The sequence below is a fragment of the Chanodichthys erythropterus genome, chromosome 14 (assembly GCF_024489055.1).
Source record: "Chanodichthys erythropterus isolate Z2021 chromosome 14, ASM2448905v1, whole genome shotgun sequence".
Lineage (NCBI taxonomy): Eukaryota > Metazoa > Chordata > Actinopteri > Cypriniformes > Xenocyprididae > Chanodichthys > Chanodichthys erythropterus.
Genome location: NC_090234.1, coordinates 24,766,014 through 24,788,679, shown reverse-complemented (window position 1 = coordinate 24,788,679; position 22,666 = coordinate 24,766,014). Strand labels below are relative to the sequence as shown.

Below are 22,666 nucleotides of genomic sequence, written 5' to 3'. Positions count from 1 at the left end.
TTGTTCTTGCTTGCTTACCTAGTCTGATGTTTCAGCTGTGCACAGATCCAGACGTGTAATCCCTTTCATAATGTTGGGAACATGGGCTGGCATATGCAAATATTGGGGGCGTACACCCCGACTGTTACGTAACAGTCGGTGTTATGTTGAGATTCGCCTGTTCTTCTGAGGTCTTTTAAACAAATGAGATTTATATAAGAAGGAGGAAACAATGGAGTCTGAGACTCACTGTATGTCTTTTCCATGTAATTAACTATTGTTATTTAACTGCCAAGGTAAATTCAATTTTTGGATCAAGGGCACCTTTAAAGTAAAGTGTCTGCAAAAAACAATCATAAAAAAAAAAGGATTGTATATAAAAAAACACTAATGTTTTACTGCAGGACAAATAAGGAGCCATAGTAGAAAAATGTCTTTCAGAGCACAGACATTAATGGCATGTTTAATACCATTTTTGATTTTTATGGAGCAAATAACATGCTGCAGAGTAAAAAAGGACATCTACCTGACCTTAAACAGCACATGGTGAAAGCCCGATGCTTTTCACAGATCAATGTGAAAATACAGTAGTCTAACTGACTTGCCTGTTGGCCACTTACATGCTGAGTTACATGCTGATAATCAATCAATGGCTTTTTGAGGCAGAAATAAATGCATTTTAATGCAACCCCCATCCCTCACTGACTGCTGCATATAAAATAATTGTGAAGGATTCATTAAAATCTTCATCCACATTAATAATTCAATAATGTTTCTTTAGCTATTATTTTACCATTATAACTACAGTAGAGCTTTAATGACTGGTGCTGTACAATCAATGTCAACTAAAGATGACATGGCTTTGGAACATATAATAATATTATTTAGGGGTATTGTCTGTGGAAAAACATGGTTAGGACAATTACTACTACTACTTTAAACACATTATAAAATATTATAAAATAGCCTCAAACATATTTCAGATGATTCATTTTTATCTAATATTTTTAATAGGCTAATACCAAGTTACCATATTCTTAATGTTAATTAATGTTTATTTTCTTTTATTCTAGGTTTTTTTTTATTTTTATCACTCACAAACTCTGACAATATAATCCACCCTGATATTAGGAGAAACAAGCCCCCCCCCCATGTGCCCCGACTCAGCCCTGCCTCTCATCTTCTTGCTATTGTTTGCTTGAGAAACTGACAGTCCACAGAGCCATCATTGTTATTTTAATCAAAAAGACAAAGGCATCTTAGAAGGCTTTTTTCTTTTCTATGGGGCAATTTGACACCTCTTAATCCAAAACTTCCTCTGGCTGCCCCATTGGGAAGAACGTTGACACAGAGGCTTGGGTCCATTGTGCATTTACGGTCATTAGCACCTGGGCTGCGGGTTCCCTGTAGACCGACTACTGACGCAAATCACTGAGCACCGAGGCGAGAGAAGTCACACGTATTTCCCCCTGCGTATCACACGTCACTGTGGGAATGCGTGTGGATGTTAACACATGTACGTATATATAAACACATTTCAAAGGAATTTGCATTCAATTTTAAACTGAATGCTGTTCTTGGTGCCAGTTAAAACAAAATGCAATTTCCATAAGAGTGAAGTACAACATTTGGACAGAAACATGTCACATGAACAAGTTCATTGAGGATAAATCATGCAACTCCATGGAAACCATCATTTATGTACCATCTGGTGGCACGCTGCCTCTGAGAGCGCGTTCTCAAATCCTAAAAACACTGAGCACGGCCCCCATTAGAAAGCCATAGATTGGCAGATGCACTGGCTTGCTATTCTAAATCTGCAGAACAAAGCAAAGCAGATGAAGCATTTGGTTTGGCAGTGTTTTATATTATGTTTCTGGGTGACTCACTCTGGGATTAAACACTGAATGATTTAAATAGGCTGAGGACATAATTCTATTATTCTTATTTTGGGCTCTCTGTCCGTCAATCACTTAAAGATGAACTGCAAATGAGCCACATTTGAATGAAGCTTGCAATGAAAGAAAACCAAAGGAAACCAAAAGACATTTGGCATCATATTGCAACACTTTTAATACACTGTGGAAATCTAGGTGCATGAATTATAAACGACTGAAACATTAACTAGTTAATTCAGCCAGGCAGGTTCAATAATTCAGATCGTGTATGAGTCATTAGGGACTTATTTTAAAAAAGTCATTAAAAAAGCTGCGCTGCCATGACAGGTTCTCACTCTAATATGGTAAACTGAGTGGCGGTGAGTGTCATCCATCTTTATGTAACACCAGCATCCAGAGTTTTACAGCAGAGCTCTGTATACAGGACCCATTCTCTGTCACGTTGTGAATATGATCTGCAGTACGTGTCACTGCCACTCAAACACACTTCCTGTTGCACAGTTTTACAGATTCTGTTAACAGAAAGGCACTAGAAAATACCCAACTTTCATTTAAATAGCAAATAATCACTTAAGCATTATACAGCAGGCAGTTCAGGTCCTTAAATCTGATTGGTGTTCGAAGAGTCAGCACGGGGAATTTTTATTGTTTGTATTAACTGAAGGTGACAGGTGGTGTGATACAAACAGCAGGGATGCACTGATTTAAAAATTCTGACTGATATTTATAAGCCACTAATAGGCTGATATTAAAATCCCATACTATTTTTTCTAGACTAAGAGCTAAAATCAATCATTTTAAATGCCAAAAGTTATTTTAGGCATCACAGCTTTATAATGTACAGTACGGCAAATGGATATTCATTTTGAGATTCGCTAAGGATTACTTTTAACAGTTTTATCAAATTATTAGCATTTTTTAAAATTTAGGTGAATGTTAGATGATGACAAAGGTCATCTAAAATATTAACATGACAACAAAATAAGCATGAATAATTAAATATCCAATATCGATGTATACTGATCAATTAAAAAAATGTGATGCATTTCAAGTAATTTTATGTACATTTATTTCTGTGTCACATGTGTTTATTTCGTTGTCACATGATCTTTCAGAAATCATTCTAATATGCTGATTTGGTGCTCAAGAAACGTTTCTTTTTATTCTCAATATTGAAAACAGTTGTGCTGCTTAATGTTTTTGTGGCAACATTGATATATATTTATTTTTAAGTTTAAAAGAACAGCATTTATTTGAAATAGAAATCTTTTTGTAAATTTACTGTCATTTTTAATACAGCCTTCATGAATTAAGGTACTGTATTACTTCATATTAAATATCAGTACTCTTGGAACATTGTTTGTCCAGTCACATCAGATTATTTAACCAATAACAGTTGCATAAATCTCAATATTTGTGCTGCGTTATTGAGTTGCTTTGGTGAAAAAATGAATGGTAAACTAAAATGCCTGGAGTCTTACCAAGCAGGACCACTGACGCTTAACAAAAAGCCTCATTCTTTCAGAGTGCTTCGCGGCCAAGGGCTAAGCAAGCTTTTTACAGCATCTCTCAATAGAGGCATCAACCAAGAGAATAGAGACGGACTTGAAAGAGATCCACATCAAAGGGAGCTGGGAATGGCTACTGTAAAGTGCACCAGGGGCTCTGAGGGACTTTTTTCTTAAGATAAAACATCATATTTTATGGAGCTGTTAGAACCGACCCTAAGTGCTGTTCTAGGGTCAGTTTTAGCAGTTATCATTTTATTGCTGGAAGACTGATGAAGGCTTATTGTAAACTACAAGTATCTCCGAGCAATGATGATTTCACTACGGTCCTTTCTCATGCTGAATTGCCTCACTAACGTCATCATGACCCATTCTACCTGCTCATCTCAAGCATTTCTCTCTCTTCCTTACTTAAAATGACACAACTGAGTGGAGATAATAGTAGAGGGATCAAATTAGACTGTATCTTTTCTATCCTACCACTCTAAATGGATACTCTAAAGAATACATGACTGGTTTACCTTCCACAGCTGAGGCTGAGATGTGTCGCATAACATTTAATTAAGAAACTCCATTCAAACTGACTCTACTTGAGTAAGCAAAGAAAACGAAACAGTCAGGCAGCCAATACTGTGCTAGATCTGACACCGACACTGGCAGAATGAAGAGATGAATGGTGATTCATCAGGTATTTTTCACGGTAAAAAGAAGTCTCTTTTTGAAGGTCAAATAATAAAACTTCCATTTGAAATTATTTTGATCTGAGGACACCAAATTGATAGAGAAAAGTGTGTTTAAACCAAAGTCAAAGATGTTAAAATACAAAAAGACTGGAAGTCACATGAAGCAATAAACTGAAACCTAAGTTATGTAGAGGATAAATACACCTAAAATTTGGTCCAATGAGTTTTCAGTTTTCAGTGTGGGCAGGGCTATGCGGCATGACTCGGCAGAAATTGAAACCAATGTCTTGTTGTTCATCGTTTGTCATGGCTGATTTGGACAGAAACTCAGTAAAGGTTTTAGTTCTCTCCTCATACTTCAGCATATTTTTTCTCATTTCTTTTCACTTGCGTCATTCATCTGCACAGTTTTTATTGAAATTTCTCATTTGCATTTTCTCCATATGCTCATTTACAAACATGCATGTTCTCTTACCTGCTGTTAAACTTCTCTGGATGTTTCTCCCTCATTAAGTGGAAGCGATGCGCTATGGATGCGTCCTGATAGGGGACACAGAAAACAGGAAACACAGGTTAACTGCCTCTTTTTTGCTAAACATATAAAACTGTTTTAAGTCTCTGGCTAATGAGCTACAGACAGTGCTGTTGGATGGCTGAAGGAGCTCCCATCCTAAATCATGCGTTCAGAATCAGGGCTGAGAGGAAACTGCAGCCCTGGGCCATACAGCACAGCCATAAAGCTGTCCAGACATGACCCAGATGATGTGGCACAGCCATCCCTGCTAACATTGATCAAATGTTTAACCCTCTATGGAATGGCAATGAATTACTCTCATAAAAATTTCATTTAAAAACAACAACAAACTGTTAGAATTGAAAGTAAAGTCTCTAAAAAAACAATAATATACCGATCTGGTTTTTGCTCCGAGACATTTTTTGTAGGAACACCCTCACAGGGAACACATGCTGAGATGCTCCTCAAATTTACATAGATGTCTAGATTTTTCTGCTTATTTGATAAGTTAATTTTTTTTTTTTTGTTCACAAATCAACTTTGTAAAATATAGTAATACAACAGAATCAAAAAAATATAATATAAAAAAAAAACAACATATATTTACCATTTTATTACCTTGCACTCCAGTGGTACTGCACTTGAATCAAGTGGCATCAATTATATTACTACATTGCTCTGTTTGTTTGGAACCTTTTCATAATAGCATAACTATTTCAGCATACTTAACACAATTATGATTTTTGTTTAATGTGTTTCCAAGAAATGCACAGTGCACACAGAAACAATCTATCAAAAAGGAAGTAAATGAGCTCCCCATTCACTCTAACAGTGGGATCTGATTAAGAATAATTGTGGCTAAATGTGTCAAGTGTATATACACCGCTATTTGGGGTCTGTAAAATTTGTTATTGTTTTGGAAAGAAGTCGCTTATGCTCACCAAGGCACAATTTTAATATATTTTAATTTATTCCTGTGACGGCAAACTAAATTAGATGATCCTTCAGAAATCATTATAATATGCTGATTTGCTTCTTATTGTTTTAATTCTTTGCTTCTTATCATTTTGATTCTTATTACTATCAGTGCTGAAAAGAGTTATGCTGCTTAATATTTTGGTGAAAACTGTGATATGTTTTTTTCAGGATACTTTGATGAACACAAAATTCGAAGTACAGCATTTATTTGAAACAGAAATCTTTAGTAACATTATAAATTTCTTTACTGTCAGTTTTGATCATTTTAATGCATCTCTTCTGAATAAAAAAAGTATTTTAAAATAATCTTACTGACCCTAAGCTTTTGAAGAGTAATGTATCAACAAAAAGAAAAAAAGAAGAAGAAACTGAATGAAAATAATTAGAGGATAAACTGACATTAAAATATTTCCCTTTTAAAGTCTATTTGGTTATTTTAGTGTCAAAATATCATTAGAACATAATACAATTGAGTGTTAAAGTGGAAACCTAGTGGCTCACTGAGTTTATAGACTGATGATTTCAAATTGGTGCAAGAGAGGTGATTTTCTCTCCGGTGTAATAAAAATAGCCATGCCTAGAAAACGAGAGCTTCTCAGGTATTAACAGGCCCTGTTTCACATCACCAGCTCATGTGCTATGGGGGAGGGGTCTGCTTGTCAGCTTTGTTGCTGTGGCCTGAGGGGAAGATGATTGTGCAGATAGGCCTGCTGGACAAAGTACACAATTCTGGAAATGGGGCCAGAAGCACTAGAGTGCCTGATGAAGAAGAAAAAAATACATAGTGAGGCTGGATGCATAAGTGATGGTATCGACAGGAAAGAGGCTTTCCAGGAATGCCAGAAGTTGATGGTGGGGAGGGGTGGGAGGGTCAAAGAATAGGACACCGAAGACCAGAAAATGAACAGTCGAACTAAGATAAGTAACAACAAAGCTTTTACACCGGTAGTCTGCACTCCATTATACTCATCCATAATTGTTTCCATGAACAAAACCATTCTAGGGATTTTCTAGACATATTCCTGGAAGCAAATACTTGTCAGCTGAAAACAAAGGTTGATGGTTATTTAACTGCCTTGAATAAGTACCTGTATAAACAAAGAAATTATACAGGTTTGGAACAACTTGAGGGGACAGAATTTTCATTTGTGAGTAAACTATACCTTTAAGTATTAGGGTAAATAAACTCTAATGGTTATTTTCTGAAGATAATTTAATTACTGTTTTGAGGCACTGTGACCACACATTATGTGTTCTTTCCGAAATATAATACGGAAGGATCATCGTCAACTAAAATTATAAAAAAAAACTTTTTGTTAATTTAAAAATTCTTAAATAAAATGAAATATAAATATAAGATGAAAAACAAACTAAAAATTAAACGAAAGTTGGAAATGTTCCCTTTAGCTGTAACTAAAATAAGATTAATCTGAAGTACTAAATGTATGAAAAATGAAATAAAACCAACATTTTATAAATAATTTCATTTAAAACAACAACAAAAACAATGAAATATAATAAATATACTAGAGCAGATTTAGTAAATTAGCATAATGAGGGCATAATGAAGTCTGTTTTCTTATAAAAATACAAAACGTAGCACAAAATGTTGCAGGATAAGTTGTGCACCAAAGTTCATTACTAACAGTTTGTTTAAATCGCTAACCATTGCCTTTGCAAACACTATTATAAAAGCACTGCCATAACAGAAAAAAAATGCAGTTCTAAATACTTTTCTTAACAAAATGACCACATCAGCTACTTCAATACCATTATCCTGTCAACTTGAATGATATGAAGTTCTGCCTGTAAGGACCTAATGGCAGCTGAGAGCATAAGGGATCAAACAGCTAGTTAAAAGGCTGTTTGCTCTTGCAGCACCAACCCAGAGCGGAATCCACCGTCAGTGAAGCAGCCTTGATTAAAATCAAAGCAACAGTGTGCAAACAGAAGAGCTAATTGATGAATCAGGTTTGCAACCGTAACTGATTATTTCTATATTTACACATGCACATGTAAAAGACAGAAGAGCTCAAAGCCACCACATCCTTCACTAGGCCCGAGCCTAAATACATTTACACACACACGTAACACCTGTCTCGGAGTTTCGCTGTGTAATATAACGATGGATCTCGGCACACTGCAGTGCTCACCGTGTCACAGACTCAGACAGGGAGGAAGTGTGCGAGTATGAGATTCTCAGGGTTTGATAGCTGCTGGCACGCCGATCAAGCCGCGAGCAGACGATGCTACGTTAGCACCTGTGCTGGCTTCCTGCCCGTGCTTGCAGGTGCTGCGGCCGTCACATGGGAGAGGGTACAGGAAGTGTGGGGGGTTGGGGAGGCTACATGGAGGGGTGGTGGACTTATATCCCACACATATCCAAACCACTGCTACGATGCATTGAGTTCTCCAGAAGGAACTCTTGCTGAGGTCCATGCACATATGGTATCATTAAAAATATCACAGAATAGACAATGTCATGTGACATTTCTTGATACTCAGAAAGACCATGCAGGTGTTAATTAAGAGGAGAATTAAGAGGAGAACAGAACGCACTGTACCTCAGTTACTGCGGTGAATGCCATGACACGGAACAGGCTTATAAAAAGCACCTAACGAAAGCTAGGAAGCTGCCCTCAAAAGGCACTGCTCTCATCCAATGACGCTTTTATTTTATTATATTGTGGTCTGAGGTATTAGAACCTGATTCCTAGTGTTAAACTATGACAAACAATATACAAATATTAATGTTCATGTTGTTCCAAACATTATTCTATGGAACACACACACACACAAGATATTTTGAAAAAAATGTTTTGAGTGTTTTTGTCCATACAATGAAAGTCAATGGGGTCCAAAGCAACTAAAACTATTAGAAATCATTTTCGTTAATTGAAATAAAGCTGAAATAAAATAAAATATGAATATTAAATGAAAAACTTGGGTATACTAAAAAATCCTGGGTATAGTAGTATTATATACATAGTTTTTTTACACGTATGCTATTGTACACGTACAGTCGTATACTTGATTTGACTCGTACGCATACACAGGTGTTCGATGCATGCGCAGTTTTAAGCAAACTCTCGCGACGAGTTACAACCCATGTAAACATCTTTGTACTATTTAATGCTAGAGTTGTACAAATGAGGCTATTTTCTAACCTCTTCGCACATTCTCTTGTCTATGTAGGCCTCCATTGTTGCTGTAGCTTGCATTGCGGTCAGGTCTGTTCTGTTTATGCAGTTTTTCTTCAACTACCTTGTGAATCGACGGCCCCAGGGCATGGCTACCACCTTGTGGATAAACTAATTACTGCGAAAAAAAAAACCAAAACAAAAAAAACTGCACGTGTGAACTGTTCGTACAAAGTACGTACTCTTCTGATGATGGAATTCGCGTCATACGCACTGTACGCGTAAATGTAAAAAGTGAATACTTTGGACTTTAAAAAAACCTACAAGAAAATGAGAAACCAACATAAAAGTAGTAGTAAAATTACTAAAACAAATACTGAAATAAAAATAAATTCAGAGCTATACAGAAATATTTAAAAAACTTAATAACACACATCAAATCAATATATACATACTTTTATATTCCAGATCCAAAATTGACAGCATTTATATAGACATAATTTTCTGGTTAAGGTATACTGGTTAAAAAGATGTTTATATGATCCACAGCTGGAATATTCCTGTATACATTACATCAGCATATTCTGAATAAACTCAGACATGCACATACTTTTCCTGCTTTTCTCTTCTGCAAACACTAGAGACATTTGTTCTAGCAAAGCATTTTAATCGACTTAATTCCCGTTCATATCCTTACAATAGCACACAAGAGTCTGATGCTTTTAAAAAATGTAGGCCATGTTTTGTTAATGTCAGAGTCTTCTCCTGACTCCAAAAATGTGTTTCTTCAATAGCTTGATATTCAGACCTACATGCATCTAATACAAGGCAGAATGGCATTATATGTAGTTTGGGAATTCACAGATATAAATGAAAGCTCTTGTTCAGCTATCCCATTAGCTGCCCAGACACAAAAATCCTCTGGGGTGTTATGTTATGATTCATCCCAAACTGTGCACTATGGGATGACACCATGTCCTCCACTGAGACAGATCATGTCCCTATGGAATGAAACTGCAGGCTTAACTGTTCTTGGCATTCCCCCTCCACTATCTGACAGGCTAAAGGTTCACCTCAGGGTTTGTATCATATACAGTTAGATGGCTTCTACTTATTTGTGGACAAAGTTCAAGATTTAATTCAGTCCAAAAACAGGTTTCGTCCACCTGGGACAGCATCTATCGATGGGGTGAAGAGGTGAAGGGTATTAAGCGAGGTGATATTCAGGTCACAGTGATTGGTGTGTCCACACCGGGTTATTGTAGCACCGTACTTAGTCAGTGCCCATCTGTGCTCCTGTCAGCACGGTGGGAGCAGGTGCATATGGGACTTATCATGAGACTGGAGGTGCGTTTGTGTGAAAGTCCACATAAGTGAATTATGTGAATACTGTCTGAATGCACTTCTAGAGTGCATGTGTGAGGTGAATGGAGAGGTGGGTCCTGTTTTCCTTCTAACTTTAAGACTGGCCAGGTGTCACTCAGCACGGCCATTCATTATGGTGGTAACCTGGTCCGATTCTGGCACCCAAACACTTCCTGTCACTGATACTTCCCCTGACCTTCAGTCCGTGCCAGTACTATACACACAAATACACACACATGCACATGCATACACACACGCAGACTGACAGGCTCTAAAATAAACACTCTTATCACATAGATAAGGTTGAAAGATCAAATATATCTCTTAAGAGGTTGTTTGTTTAGCTACCTATTGAACTGGTGTATGCTCTTCACAGCCAAATCACAGCCATATTACAATACGATGATAGACTGGACCCTTTTCACATTGCCGGGATTCTCAGAAGCAGAAGTCGCCACAGGTTAACTTCTATAGTGGTGAACAGAAACTACAACAAATATAATTTTTGCACTTCCATTAGCCCTAATCACAAAATAAAAAAAAATCCATTGTTTCACTATGACTTTACAAAAGAAGCAAAAATATTGAGATTGATTACATTGGTCAGAAAAGAGAAAAACTTTGCCAACACTCCCTCAGCCGTTGTATTATGCTGCCTTTACGTGCCATCGGAATCATTGTAAATATTAGTTAAAGACTGGACACGAATGACCTCTCAAGTTATATTTTATACTGGGGATAATTTTTATACCCAAGTTCCTGAGTTGGACGGGCTATAATCTTTTAACATTGCAGAGGGAAGAACGTTTGCTACTGTGACAGGTATACACTATAGTTTTTTCTACAAAAGCTACATTGCCTTGTCTTGTCATTAAAGTAGTGTCTATGTACATATTTGAATAATCATTTGAAACATTTTGTATGTTTTAAAAACTAAGCATCATAACCAGTACTGCTGTTCCAGGGCAGAACTGACTGTGTCACTGGAGATGAAGGTGTGCATGATACCACAGCAGTGAGAACATGATGGCAGCGGGACAGTTTTCCAAGCACCACCACCATGGGGAGGGTGAGAGGCTCACACAGATCAGTTGTTGATGTCAAGAGAGGTGATTCGATTTCAACTCCCAGGCCTGGAGATCCATGGAGAGACGTCCTTAATGGCTGCTGACGTGGTGTGTTTGCTGTTCTTAATTCTTTCCAGGGTGAATTGGATCACAGAGCAGGATTGCAATGGCATTCTAAGATGTCTCAGAAATCAGATTCACATGGATGTTAAGCACTGCCCTCCTCTCTCAGTTGGTGCTGTTTACAAAGGTACATGCAAAGATGTCGATCATACCTGAAAGCATTTCTATTCATCTCAATGGTAATGGTAATTGCTAGACTAGTGCAGGGTACTCCGCAAGTATCTTTGATCAAAGAAAGCTTTTGTGAATCACCTGAACTGCAACTGCATCTGACAAATCAATGGAATTGGAGGAAAATCATAATGAAGCTGATTGGCTAATGACACCACAAGAACACACACAGCCCCAAACCCTACACTGATGACTATCCTAAGTCCAGTTCACATAGAAGAATGTAAATAAATTAAAAGATTAATTAAAAAAAAATAAATAAATAAATAAATAAAATGTGCAACTTGTAGATGGCCGTAAATAGAGAAAGATGCTTTTTGGGCCCCATTGGTGTAGTTACAATATCTACCAACAGGGGCTAGCTGGACAATGCTAACCAGCCAAACACTGAGCCCTTGGGTTCATGGTAAAAACTAGCTACAGCTTCTAGAAGTGGGCACATTTTTTCTAAGTACGTTTGCAGCTTGGGACATTTGTGCCCATTTGTGCTCTTCAGCATTAGCACTTGATCAGCCAACAAACTTCACTTTACAATACATTTATTTGGTAGATTATTTAATCCGAGACAGTGTGTTCAAGATATATATTTTTTTCAGTTTGTTCACTAGGAATCAAACCCATGACCTTTTGCACAATAGACAAATGACTTTCTTAAAGACAAAATAAATGAGTAACTTTTATTGTTAGATACAGTAATTATATTTCTCACAATTTCCGCACACATATCAGTATCTTCCCTCAAACATCCGCACTCAGCATTTCAAATCCCGTCCTGTGCCACACTCAAGTAGATAGATCCCTCAAAGCTGACCCTTCAAAAACTGCACAAAGTGAACACGACGGTAATCAAAATGATTGGATGAATCAATGTCGTCTGATACCAAATGATAAGTGTGTGAGAGAAAAATACTAATATTTTAAACATTTTAAACTGTAAACCATAGCTGCCGGACAACTCTCAAACGCGGGTTCATGCGTTCACGCTTGACTTAAAAGTCATCCTGTTGTCAAGTGTGACGTAAGCACGTTCTGAAGTGCATGCAAGAAGAGATGAGGAAGCACTGTCACTGTCATTTTGCATGGTTTTTGAAGCGTCAAGTTTGACACATTCACTTGCATTATATGCACTCACAGAAATAGCTATTTTTTGGCATGAGGGACAGTCAATGATGACAGACTTTTCATTTTTGGGTGAACTATCTCTTTAGCATTTGTTTTCTTTCCACATGGCTATTAGTTTAGCTAAAGAGAAAATGAGCTCTCTGTCACAAATGATGAAATACATAACCCTGTGATAACGGCCTGAAAACCACAAAAGCCATGGCAACCTTCATGGATAGTGACTGGAAAATGTTGAAGGCTGAAACAGCATTACTAATGATTACATCAGGGCATGAGTCACTGCACTGCTTTACTCAGGTGTCAGTGGCGCCCAATGCGGAGCCATCTGTCCTGTCCTCCTGGACTCCCAGCACCCTGTCCCTCTGCTCCAGTGCCATGCCACACTGCACCAAACACCATAGTATCGTGATTTCAGACACCAACGGCCCCCCTACAATATTGCCTACATCCTCAGAACTGTGCATCAAACTGAAATCCAATCGATCCATAAAAGAGCACTTTATTGGGTACTGCAAAGTTATCATTTGTTCATGAACAGTCAGTTATCATCAGACAGACTTTCATATCAGAAATAGTTTACAGCAGAAGAGCAATGTTTGGATGTTTACAGTGCACTCTTTAGGGACATTTCACTCAAAAATGAACATTCTGTTATCATTTAATCACCATCACATTACTTCAAACCTGAATGGCTTTCTTTCATCTGCAGAACACAAAAGATGATATTGTAAAAAATGTTGGGGTCCAAACAACATCGGACTCCACTGACTTATGTTGTATGAACATTTCTGAGAACATATTTTTTAATGTTCCACAGAAAAAAGAAAGTCATACAGGTTTGGAAAGACATGAGGCTGAGTAAATTATGATAAAATGCTCATTAATGAACTACTACTTCAACCTACAACAGTTTTACTTATAATTGTCTCAGTATCTAAAATCCAAAAATGACACACTACAGCTTAAAAGAAAAAGCCTAAATCACAAGTCTGTTTTTGTTTTAATTATATTGATGTCTTGTGAGAACTAAACTCAGTGCCAAGCCATGCAAAGATCCACATGGCACAGTCAGTCCACCCCTATCACAAGACTCAGGGTTCACAGTATAGGCCATTGTCCATTCATAGCCAGCATTCTTTCATGTTACCCAGCCTCTTCAAACCAACACACTGCATCATCAGATGGTCTGACACAAACCTGACCAGAACAAACTACTGCGTCTTCACAGTGCATCTGCGTCTGTATTTTAAATGATGCAAACTTTGACCAGCACGCCTTAATTATTTAAGAGCATATAATTTCATTTCAATCAATCAATCAATCAATCAATCAATCAATCAATCAATCAATCAATCAATCAATCAATCAATCAACCAACCAACCAACCAATAATTTTCTATTCATGAGTAATGACTGCTGAAAATTCATTTTTTCCATTACAGAAATACATTATGTTTTTAATATAATAAATTAGAAAATGTTTTATTTAAATTGTAATATTTTAAATCATTACAATTTGTACCCCAAACTAATTATACACACATATATAAACTTATATATGTATGTGTATATATATATATATATATATATATATATATATATATATATATATATATATATATATATATATATATATATATATATATTTTTTTTTTTTTTTTAATTACTCATAGAACTAGAGTGCTGCATTTATCATTTGCACACTTGAACAATTTCTCAAAGCTTCTACAGCAATAACTCTTACGTGGTTTGTGTCATTGGCCGAGGAACACACAGTCTGTACGGGAGACAGTGGGACACTAAGCTGAGTTACATAACGGCCCTGAAGTGGCACATTCCTTCATACTTGTTTTCATGTCACCTTGCGTAAAGCTTGTATGTACCCCCTGCCACTCTTCACACCCATTTCAAACAGGTCAGGTGGCCCGTTTCAGGCCACGTCACTATTTCTGGCCATTCTAAATGTGGCCTGACTACTTGGCACATTTCAGTGAGATAAAACAGCAATCATCCAACACACCTGGGACGCTGATTATAATAGAATATTGGACATTTTTCAGAAATGAAAGCAGACTTACTATTTATAGCGACAGGTTCTAAAAACAGGACAGAAATTAATCATTACTAAACAAGAGGAGGAAGACAGGCTCATGGATACCCACCTGGCCCCAATGTGGCCAGATTGTGCCAGCAAAAGAACAGAAATTCATCCTTATCTGTATAAAACCTCATTCATTCCTGCAGCTTTGAATTTTGTTTTCATCTCAGTTAATTACTCCTTCACTGTATAACTGTGGAAGGTTCTGAATATTTTTTAAGTCAGTAACTTCATACAGTAACAGAAAGTGACTATATATCAACTTGGCAAAAACCACTTGAAAATATAATAACAACAAAAAAACACTTATTTATTGGTTATATAATCTGCCCCACAGGTCTGTTTATCAAAAAAGAAGTAGAAAATGATTACATAAGTAGTTTGTGAAAGACAGATTTGTTTCTTGTAAAAAAAAAAAAATAGACATTTAACTGTTCTGATAATAAATGCTTGATGATAGCAACAACATGGGATATAACATTTGAACAGAAGAGTGTTGCTAAGCAACTGTGTGTGAGAAGGAGAATTCTGTGCAATGATACACGAGTCACAGGCATGAAACTGCTTCAGACGCTGTAAATCACATCAGCAAAGTTTGAACATGTTGTTCCACTGACAATGATAATTAATTCTAATGCTACATGAGAAAACAACGTTTAATTAACCACAAATTACTTTTAGCCTCAGGCTTGAGTAAAAAATGCACACTCATAATAGGGAGTAAGAGATTTTGACTGATGAATGAGCGTGGTTAGAAAGACCAGAGGAGGTTTGTGTAAAACGTCCGATAAAACAGTACTTCCGGTACTATAATGTTGAGTCTCTTTGAGCTGTAAGCATTTGTTTAAAAAAAAAAGTGTAGTAAATTCTCACCACTCCGATGGAAAAGTAATTGTTCACTATGCTGTAGGGTACAGGATCTCCCTTCTCCTCCTTATCATCAGGGACAATGTCGATGTTCCAGCGGTCAAGCATCACCTCGGTGCTGTGCTCGATATCTTTGAGGAACTTAAGCAGACTGCCTCCTTCATAGCCTGTCAATCACAACACAAACACTATGTGAACCTACATAACATAGAGGGTTAATTATAAAGACTTAAATCAGCCACACACATGAAGAAACGCACAAAAGCTCCTTTTTATCTATGAACAAGAGTGTGCAAGTGTCCGTGCATAGAAAAGAAGAATGAAACAAGCACGATTCAACTTTTGTTCTACTCACGACAATGCAAGACGTGCATTATCGCAATTCCAAGGTTAACATAGCTTAATTAAAAAACTTAACACAGCAAGATCAGATGATTAAACTTGCCAAAGTAACACAATGTTGTGAAAGTATAAAGCTACCTTTTCACTATCTCTGACAGACCAGAAGTCATTCATTTCCAATGGAGAGTAGTGCGGGAGATGTGTGGAGTTCTGACCTTATATGTATGTAGAAGTTTCTGATCCAATTTGAGCTTTGGGTGTATTGAAATATTTGAACTTTTGGGGCTCGACCGCACACAACCACCTGAACAAGGGAAGAATAACGGCTGCTTCACCACCAATTTAAAACTTCAACACGACTGCCACTAAGGGGGTGAAATGCGACAATCGTATGCAAATATCGGAGATAGTGGAAAGGCACCCTAAAAGACAGATTAAAAACATGGATTATTGCTTCACTTTAGTCTGATTTTTAATGTTTAATATGCATGTAAACAAACATCCTGACCCACTGATCTGGTCACAGTGGTTCTCGAGTTAACAGCTCACTGGAGGTGAAGATTACTTAAAGGGATAGTTCACCCAAAAATGAAATTCTGTCATCATTCACTCACCCTGAAGTTATTCCAAACCTGTTTGAATTTCTGTCTTCTGTTGAACACAAAAGAGGATATTTTGAAGAATGAACAGTTGATGAGCCCCATTGACTTCCATGGTATGGAAAAAAAAAATTCTATGGAAGTCAACTGTTCATTGATGGGCCCCATTGACTTCCATAGATTTTTTTTTTCCATACCATGGAAGTCAATGGGGCCCGTCAACTGTTTGGATACCCATATTCTTCAAAATATCTTCTTTTGTGTTATAAAATAATTAAATAACAATTCATACAAATTTAGAACAAGAGTAATTGATGACAGAATTGTAATTTTTGGGTGAACTATCCCTTTAAATTTAGTATAATTCACAAAGAATCCAATCGTATGGCTTAAGAAGATTTGGAATATGAGTCATATAGGCCACTTTTATTATTCCTTGATGGTGCTTTAGGTCCATTCTGAATTTTGAAAGTTCATGTCTCCATTTATTATAATTGCATAAAAAAAGAGCGACCACTACATTCTAATTTTGTTGAGAAATACATGTTTGGAAAAACATGAGGATGAGTAAATGAATACTTCTTTTAATGAAAGGATCTATTACATCACCAAGGGTTTGAACACCATGAGCTGAGAAGATTTTTCAATGCTTGGCAACCCAAGCGATCCTTTGAGAAGACACCTGAGTTAAATGAACTTCCCAATTGTAAAAGGCTACCTGTTACAACATGATCATAGAGGCGCCATCTCTTAATGAGACCATACTGTGAATCAGGTGGAGATATTGACTCCCGACTGGCAACCTAAGGAGCAAAATATAGCATGTGTGAAGACACCCAGGTGCTCACTCTACCCTCCTGGACCAGACATGCAAACACTTACAGTTGTACGTTACATGAACATACGCTCACATGGCGCCTCTTCACTGACTACAGGTGATACACGTGTTTCAGTCAATCAACTCACATGGAGAGAAAAAACAGCATATACCAGCCAAATGAATTTAAGAATACATTCATGCAAAACCTTACCCGCCTGAACAAACCGCACACATGCTCTCACAGGAAATGCTGATACGAGGCCAATTAATTCAGCAGCCTCTACTAGGCCATCCACACCTGTCTTACAAGCATACGCAGGCTCACTGATGCATATCATTCCATCATAACCTACTGAAAAAACCCACATATCTAAACAAGTACACGCATATGTAATCACACGGGGATGAATTAGTGCAGGTCTCTTGTTGGCAAGTGATTGGCAAGTCTATATATACTCAAAGCATAGTTTATTTATCTCTTGTTAGCAATGACTGTAACCGAATTCCTTTTTAACCTGTTAGCATTACACTGTACTGACCGTGGTACACATACCTTTCAAAAGAGACCAAAACCATGCATATACTCCAAATGGTTCAAGAACAGCATGCAATTTACTTTGGGTATGCCCTTTTTAGGTGTTTCAGGCTAATTTTACAGGAATGCTAAAGTGTTAAACAATTCTTAACAGTATTGTGATTGTTAAAGGGTTTGTTCACTCAAAAATGAAAATTCTGTCATTAATTACTCACCCTCATGTTGTTCCACACCCATAATACCTTTGTTCATCTTCAGAACACAAATTAAGATATTTTTAATAAAGTCCAAAGGCTCAGTGAGGCCTGCATCGCCAGCAATAACACTCCCTTTTTCAATGCCCTTAAAGCTACTAAAAACATATTTAAAACAGTTCATGTGACTACAGTGGTTCAACTTTAATATTATAAAGCGGCGAGAATACTTTTTGTGCGCCAAAAATAACAAAATAGCGACTTTATTCCACAATATCTAGTGATGGGCGATTTCAAAACACTGCTTCATGAAGCGTCGAAGCTTTACGAATCATTTGTTTTGAATCAGTGGTTCAAAGACTTGTAAAACAGCACATAGACTACTTTTGTGGTGTCAGCACATTATTCAAAAGTTCTCCTTTTGTGCTGATGACAAATGATGACAGAATTTTGATCTTTGGTTGAACTATCCCTTTAATTTTACACTTAATTTGCTTAACTGGGCAAATGTTTGCCACAGTCATTTGTGTGATGAAGATCACAGAATCAAAATCCTGAAATCAAGTGTGGTCTTAGCAAATCCTGCTTTCTCATTCATGTGACTGGAGCATTCAACTAACTATGAGGAAGTTTGATTATTATGACCTTCTGTTCATGGTTGAGTGTGGAAATGTTTAAAAGAAAGCAGTTTCAAAATGCTTTTGAAGGGTTTATACAGGATTGTGCTTAGATTCAAAGAATTCAAAGCCTAATCTCAACTCGAGTGGTTCTGCAAAGGAAAGCCCTTTAAGTTTCATTTCAAAGGCTTTTAGTAATTCCTTTCAACTGCTGGTGGACAGTCTCTTGTTTTTTCCTCACCTCCACCCCAGCGCAGGCAGCGAGCAAGGTCATTCCCGGTCCCCAGAGGCAGGATGGCAACAGGCGGATGCCGAGAAAAATTGGCCTTATCTGTTGAGAAACAAAGAGAGCTAATAAAGCAGCTGTGTGCTATTTTTCATGTTAAAATACTTTAAAGTTTTAAAGTGTTTAATGTGCAGAGTTTCTTGAAAATTGTAAAAACTGGGGTTCTTAACTTTTGTAAATAAATTTAGTACATATCAGGGGTCAAACATCAGCAGTAATGTTTATTACTGTAAGTAAAATTAAAATATATTTTTAACTAGTACATCAAATATGATTATATTTAATGGATTTGCAAGTATGTACACTACTATTCAATGTTACTATTTAATGTTTTTGTCTCCTATGCTCATCAAGGCTGCATTTATTTGATCAAAAATACAGTAAAATCTGTAATACTGAGAAATAACTTTTCTATTTTAATACAACTAAAAATGTAATCTTATTCCTATAATGACAAAACTGAATTTTCAGCATCATTACTCTAGTCTTCTGTTTGTAGAAACCGAAACATCAGATGCAAGTGCTTTATTTCCTAAGTGCAAATTAACATGTATTACAGGACTATTTGATTACATTTAAAACTCGATTTTTATGCATCAATGCAGAATCGTTCACATCAGCATCGTGATGCATCATAGAAATGATTATATTCCACAGCTCTTATAACAGCCTAGATGAAGACCCTGAGCTAACATTGAAGTTAGGTATACAGCACTGGCTATGTCTTCTTCATGCATCAATGTGTATCATTCCTATGTAATATCCTTACAATAATTCACATTAGATTTGTTTGTTTCTTTTGTTCTGAGACAAACAGCTCTCTGTGCTATCCGCCGAAGAGAGGCAACATGATGAACTGTATCTTTCTGTCCTCACGCTGATGGTCCCCGTGTGGCTCATTGCGTTGTGCACAGGGACTGCGGGGACGTTGTTTTTGGTGCTGGCCCGTATGGTGCGATGTACTGCCTAACCGCAGGGGCCCTCTGAGTAATCGTCAGCAGCAGACATTTTCTAATACCAGTCAAACTTGTGTGGGTGAACAACAAGCAAGGACTGATCGCAGAGCGGCTCTCATTCAAAAGCTGCTCCTAAATCATCACTTTAGGGCCGTTAGGAGGACAAACTCCCACGTGTCCCTGTCAGCCTCAATTTGCCAGGCTAAAGAGTCTCTAAAGGGATAAAGAGCACATCAGTCCTGATCTGAGTTCAGGTTTCAGTACCATCAGCCAATTGCAATTTCAAGCCAAAGGTTTGGAGACCAAGCTGATTCTAAATCAGCACTTAGCGGCAATATCTACCACCGCCCACACTGGTTCCTCTCCAGCGCTCGTCCATTAACATCAATACGGCTGTCAGGAGGGGGAAAGACAGGCCATTATATATCCACTGTTATCCTGCATTCACTAATATGAAAGAGGTCACAGATGAGTCAATGCGCTTCCTAGAAACAATGATTTTTCTTTCTGATCTTTCTGATGGTTAAACGTCATGATTATATGTGACTTAAATAAGATCCAGCCTTGTGTCAAGCACTGCATGGAAAGAAGTCCTAATGTTCAAATGTTTGTAGCTGAATTGGTCGACATGCTTTATTGATCTCCTAGGGGAAATGCAGATGAAAAATAGTAGCAAATATAAAGCGCAATCAAGTCCCCTTTATTTATACAGCGTTTTATACAATACAGACTGTTTCAAAGCAGTTTCACAGTAATAAAAAGGGAAATGACAGAATCAATGATGCAAACTTTAACAAAAATGAGACAAATTCCAATCATACTGTAAAGCAGCTATAAAAAGACAATGGTGGTATTTGGTTAAGTTTAAATACTGTGTAAAGTTCATCAAGTATGAAATTAGTTCAGCTATAAGTAGCTTTACAGAAGACAATGGTGTTGTTATTCAGTTAGATTCACCTTTCAGTTAGATTACAGTTGTAGATATTCAATGGTGTAGTTATTCAGTTAGATTTTTCACCTTTCTACTGTATAGACAGCCAAGTTTTACTGAAAGCCTTTTTTGCCAGAAGTGCCCCTTTTAGTGTGTTTTAAATCAAAACTGCAAGACAATACAAATTCTGTATCTCAAATGAAAGCTTTTCTTTGGCTTTATCATCAAACATTAATCTTGAAAGATAATTCACTTTAAAATAAAATCACTTTAAATCACTTTATTTCCTCTACAGAGCAGCTGAAACGATATCGGTGTGAAATCCTAATGCGAGCCTACTGTCGAAGTTTGTATTGCGTATACATGTACCGTGTTACTGCTAGTCTGAGGGTCTATTAAGTCCATGTAACAATGTTAATTATTACAGCTCTGGAAAGCACTGATGCTGATGCGTACTCACCAATGCAGTCCAAAATCCACCCCACTGATCCATCACCTCCACAGGCCAGCACACGGAAATCAGGCACGTCTCGAAAAAAGTTGAGCCTGGGAGACATAAAAACAGAGATGGTGGCTTCCTTTTCATGTATTTGCATGAAAGCTTTCCTTGGGCCTATAATTAAAATGATCAGTATTCCCCAATGGCAATGTACTGTTTACTTTTTAATGGAGTATGTTTGATCTGAAGGATGTTACAGAAGATTTATGTTTTTCCCATTCAGTGTCATGGGAGCAAATCTCTGGAATTAAAATCACATTGAGCCTCCTCCTTTAAATCTCAACTAAAGCCTTTTTTGACTGTGAAGCCACTGTCACTGTTGACTGTTAAAGTTTACGTATCCTAAAAGTTTGCTCACTTTTTATTTGTTTGTCCTTGAGCTGTGAGCAAAGCACTGAATGAATAAAGCTTCTAAATTTCTCAATACTGAAAAAAAAAAGTAGTATTAAATTTTAATAGTACAATTTTAAGACACAGAAGCAGAAACAGCTGACTAACTGTGCAAAACCAAATATATTAAACAACATTAAACATTTTTAAATAAATAATGTTTCTACTATTTTAATAAATTGTATAATATAATTCAATTGTGTAATGGATAAGCTGAATTCCAGTCTTCAGTATCACAAGATCCTTCAAAAATCATTAATGGACCCTTTTTACAGACTGTGATGGTGCGTTTCCACAGTTATCAATATCGAAAACATAGTAAAGTTTCATTTTTTAAAAATGTAATACAAATTAATAATACTATACTTTGTGTTAATTACCTTTGCAGTAAATAGAAAAAAAAAACCAACAACAACCCAAATTAACAATGCTGTGATGGTGTTTCTAATACAATGGCAAATTTGATATCATTCTCTCTTCTGACTGATGCAATCAATCTATATTTTTTCCTTTTATTTGGAAAGTCGTCGAAAGCTATCACTTATTTTTTTCTTTTGCTATTGGAGCAAATGGAAATACAAAAATTATATTTGCCGTCATCTCCCATTCACCGCAATATACGTTTACCCAACTATAACAGCATTTTTTGAAATACAAATCTTTTGTAACATTTTTGTAACATGCCTTTACTGCATCTTTTGATCAATTTAACGTGATCTTGCTGAATAAAAGTATTAATTATTATTTTTTAGACCTATATCTGTAAACACTTGAGTACCATCTCTTCACTAAACATTCAGAGGTAAGTACAACGGAGCAGGACAGAGGCTGAAGAAGACACCACCCTCTGCTGGTCAGGAGCATGTACTGCAGCACATGGGTGAGTCTAGGACATATCTTGCATACAGGCACATGTGGGATCTGCTATAGCACTGAGCGTAATACACCAGCAGAGCAGTCACACAACTGTCTGAAATATTAATA

The 22,666-nt window shown here is 36.9% G+C and overlaps 1 protein-coding gene across 7 annotated transcripts in view; it reads right to left on the bottom strand.

Moving 5' to 3' along the window:
- LOC137035353 (diacylglycerol kinase beta-like) overlaps positions 1-22,666 on the bottom strand; it is a 126,194-nt gene that overhangs the window by 47,686 nt on the left and 55,842 nt on the right. For all 7 annotated transcript variants that reach the window (XR_010897057.1, XM_067408535.1, XM_067408537.1 and 4 more), the window contains 4 exons: positions 21,254-21,339; positions 18,862-18,951; positions 15,520-15,680; positions 4,544-4,608 (listed from right to left, as the gene is read on the bottom strand). Coding sequence is in view for 6 of the 7 variants with exons in the window: in XM_067408535.1 (XP_067264636.1) it covers positions 4,544-4,608; positions 15,520-15,680; positions 18,862-18,951; positions 21,254-21,339 (402 nt within the window). In the remaining variant the exon portion in view is untranslated. The remainder of the gene's footprint in view (positions 1-4,543; positions 4,609-15,519; positions 15,681-18,861; positions 18,952-21,253; positions 21,340-22,666) is intronic.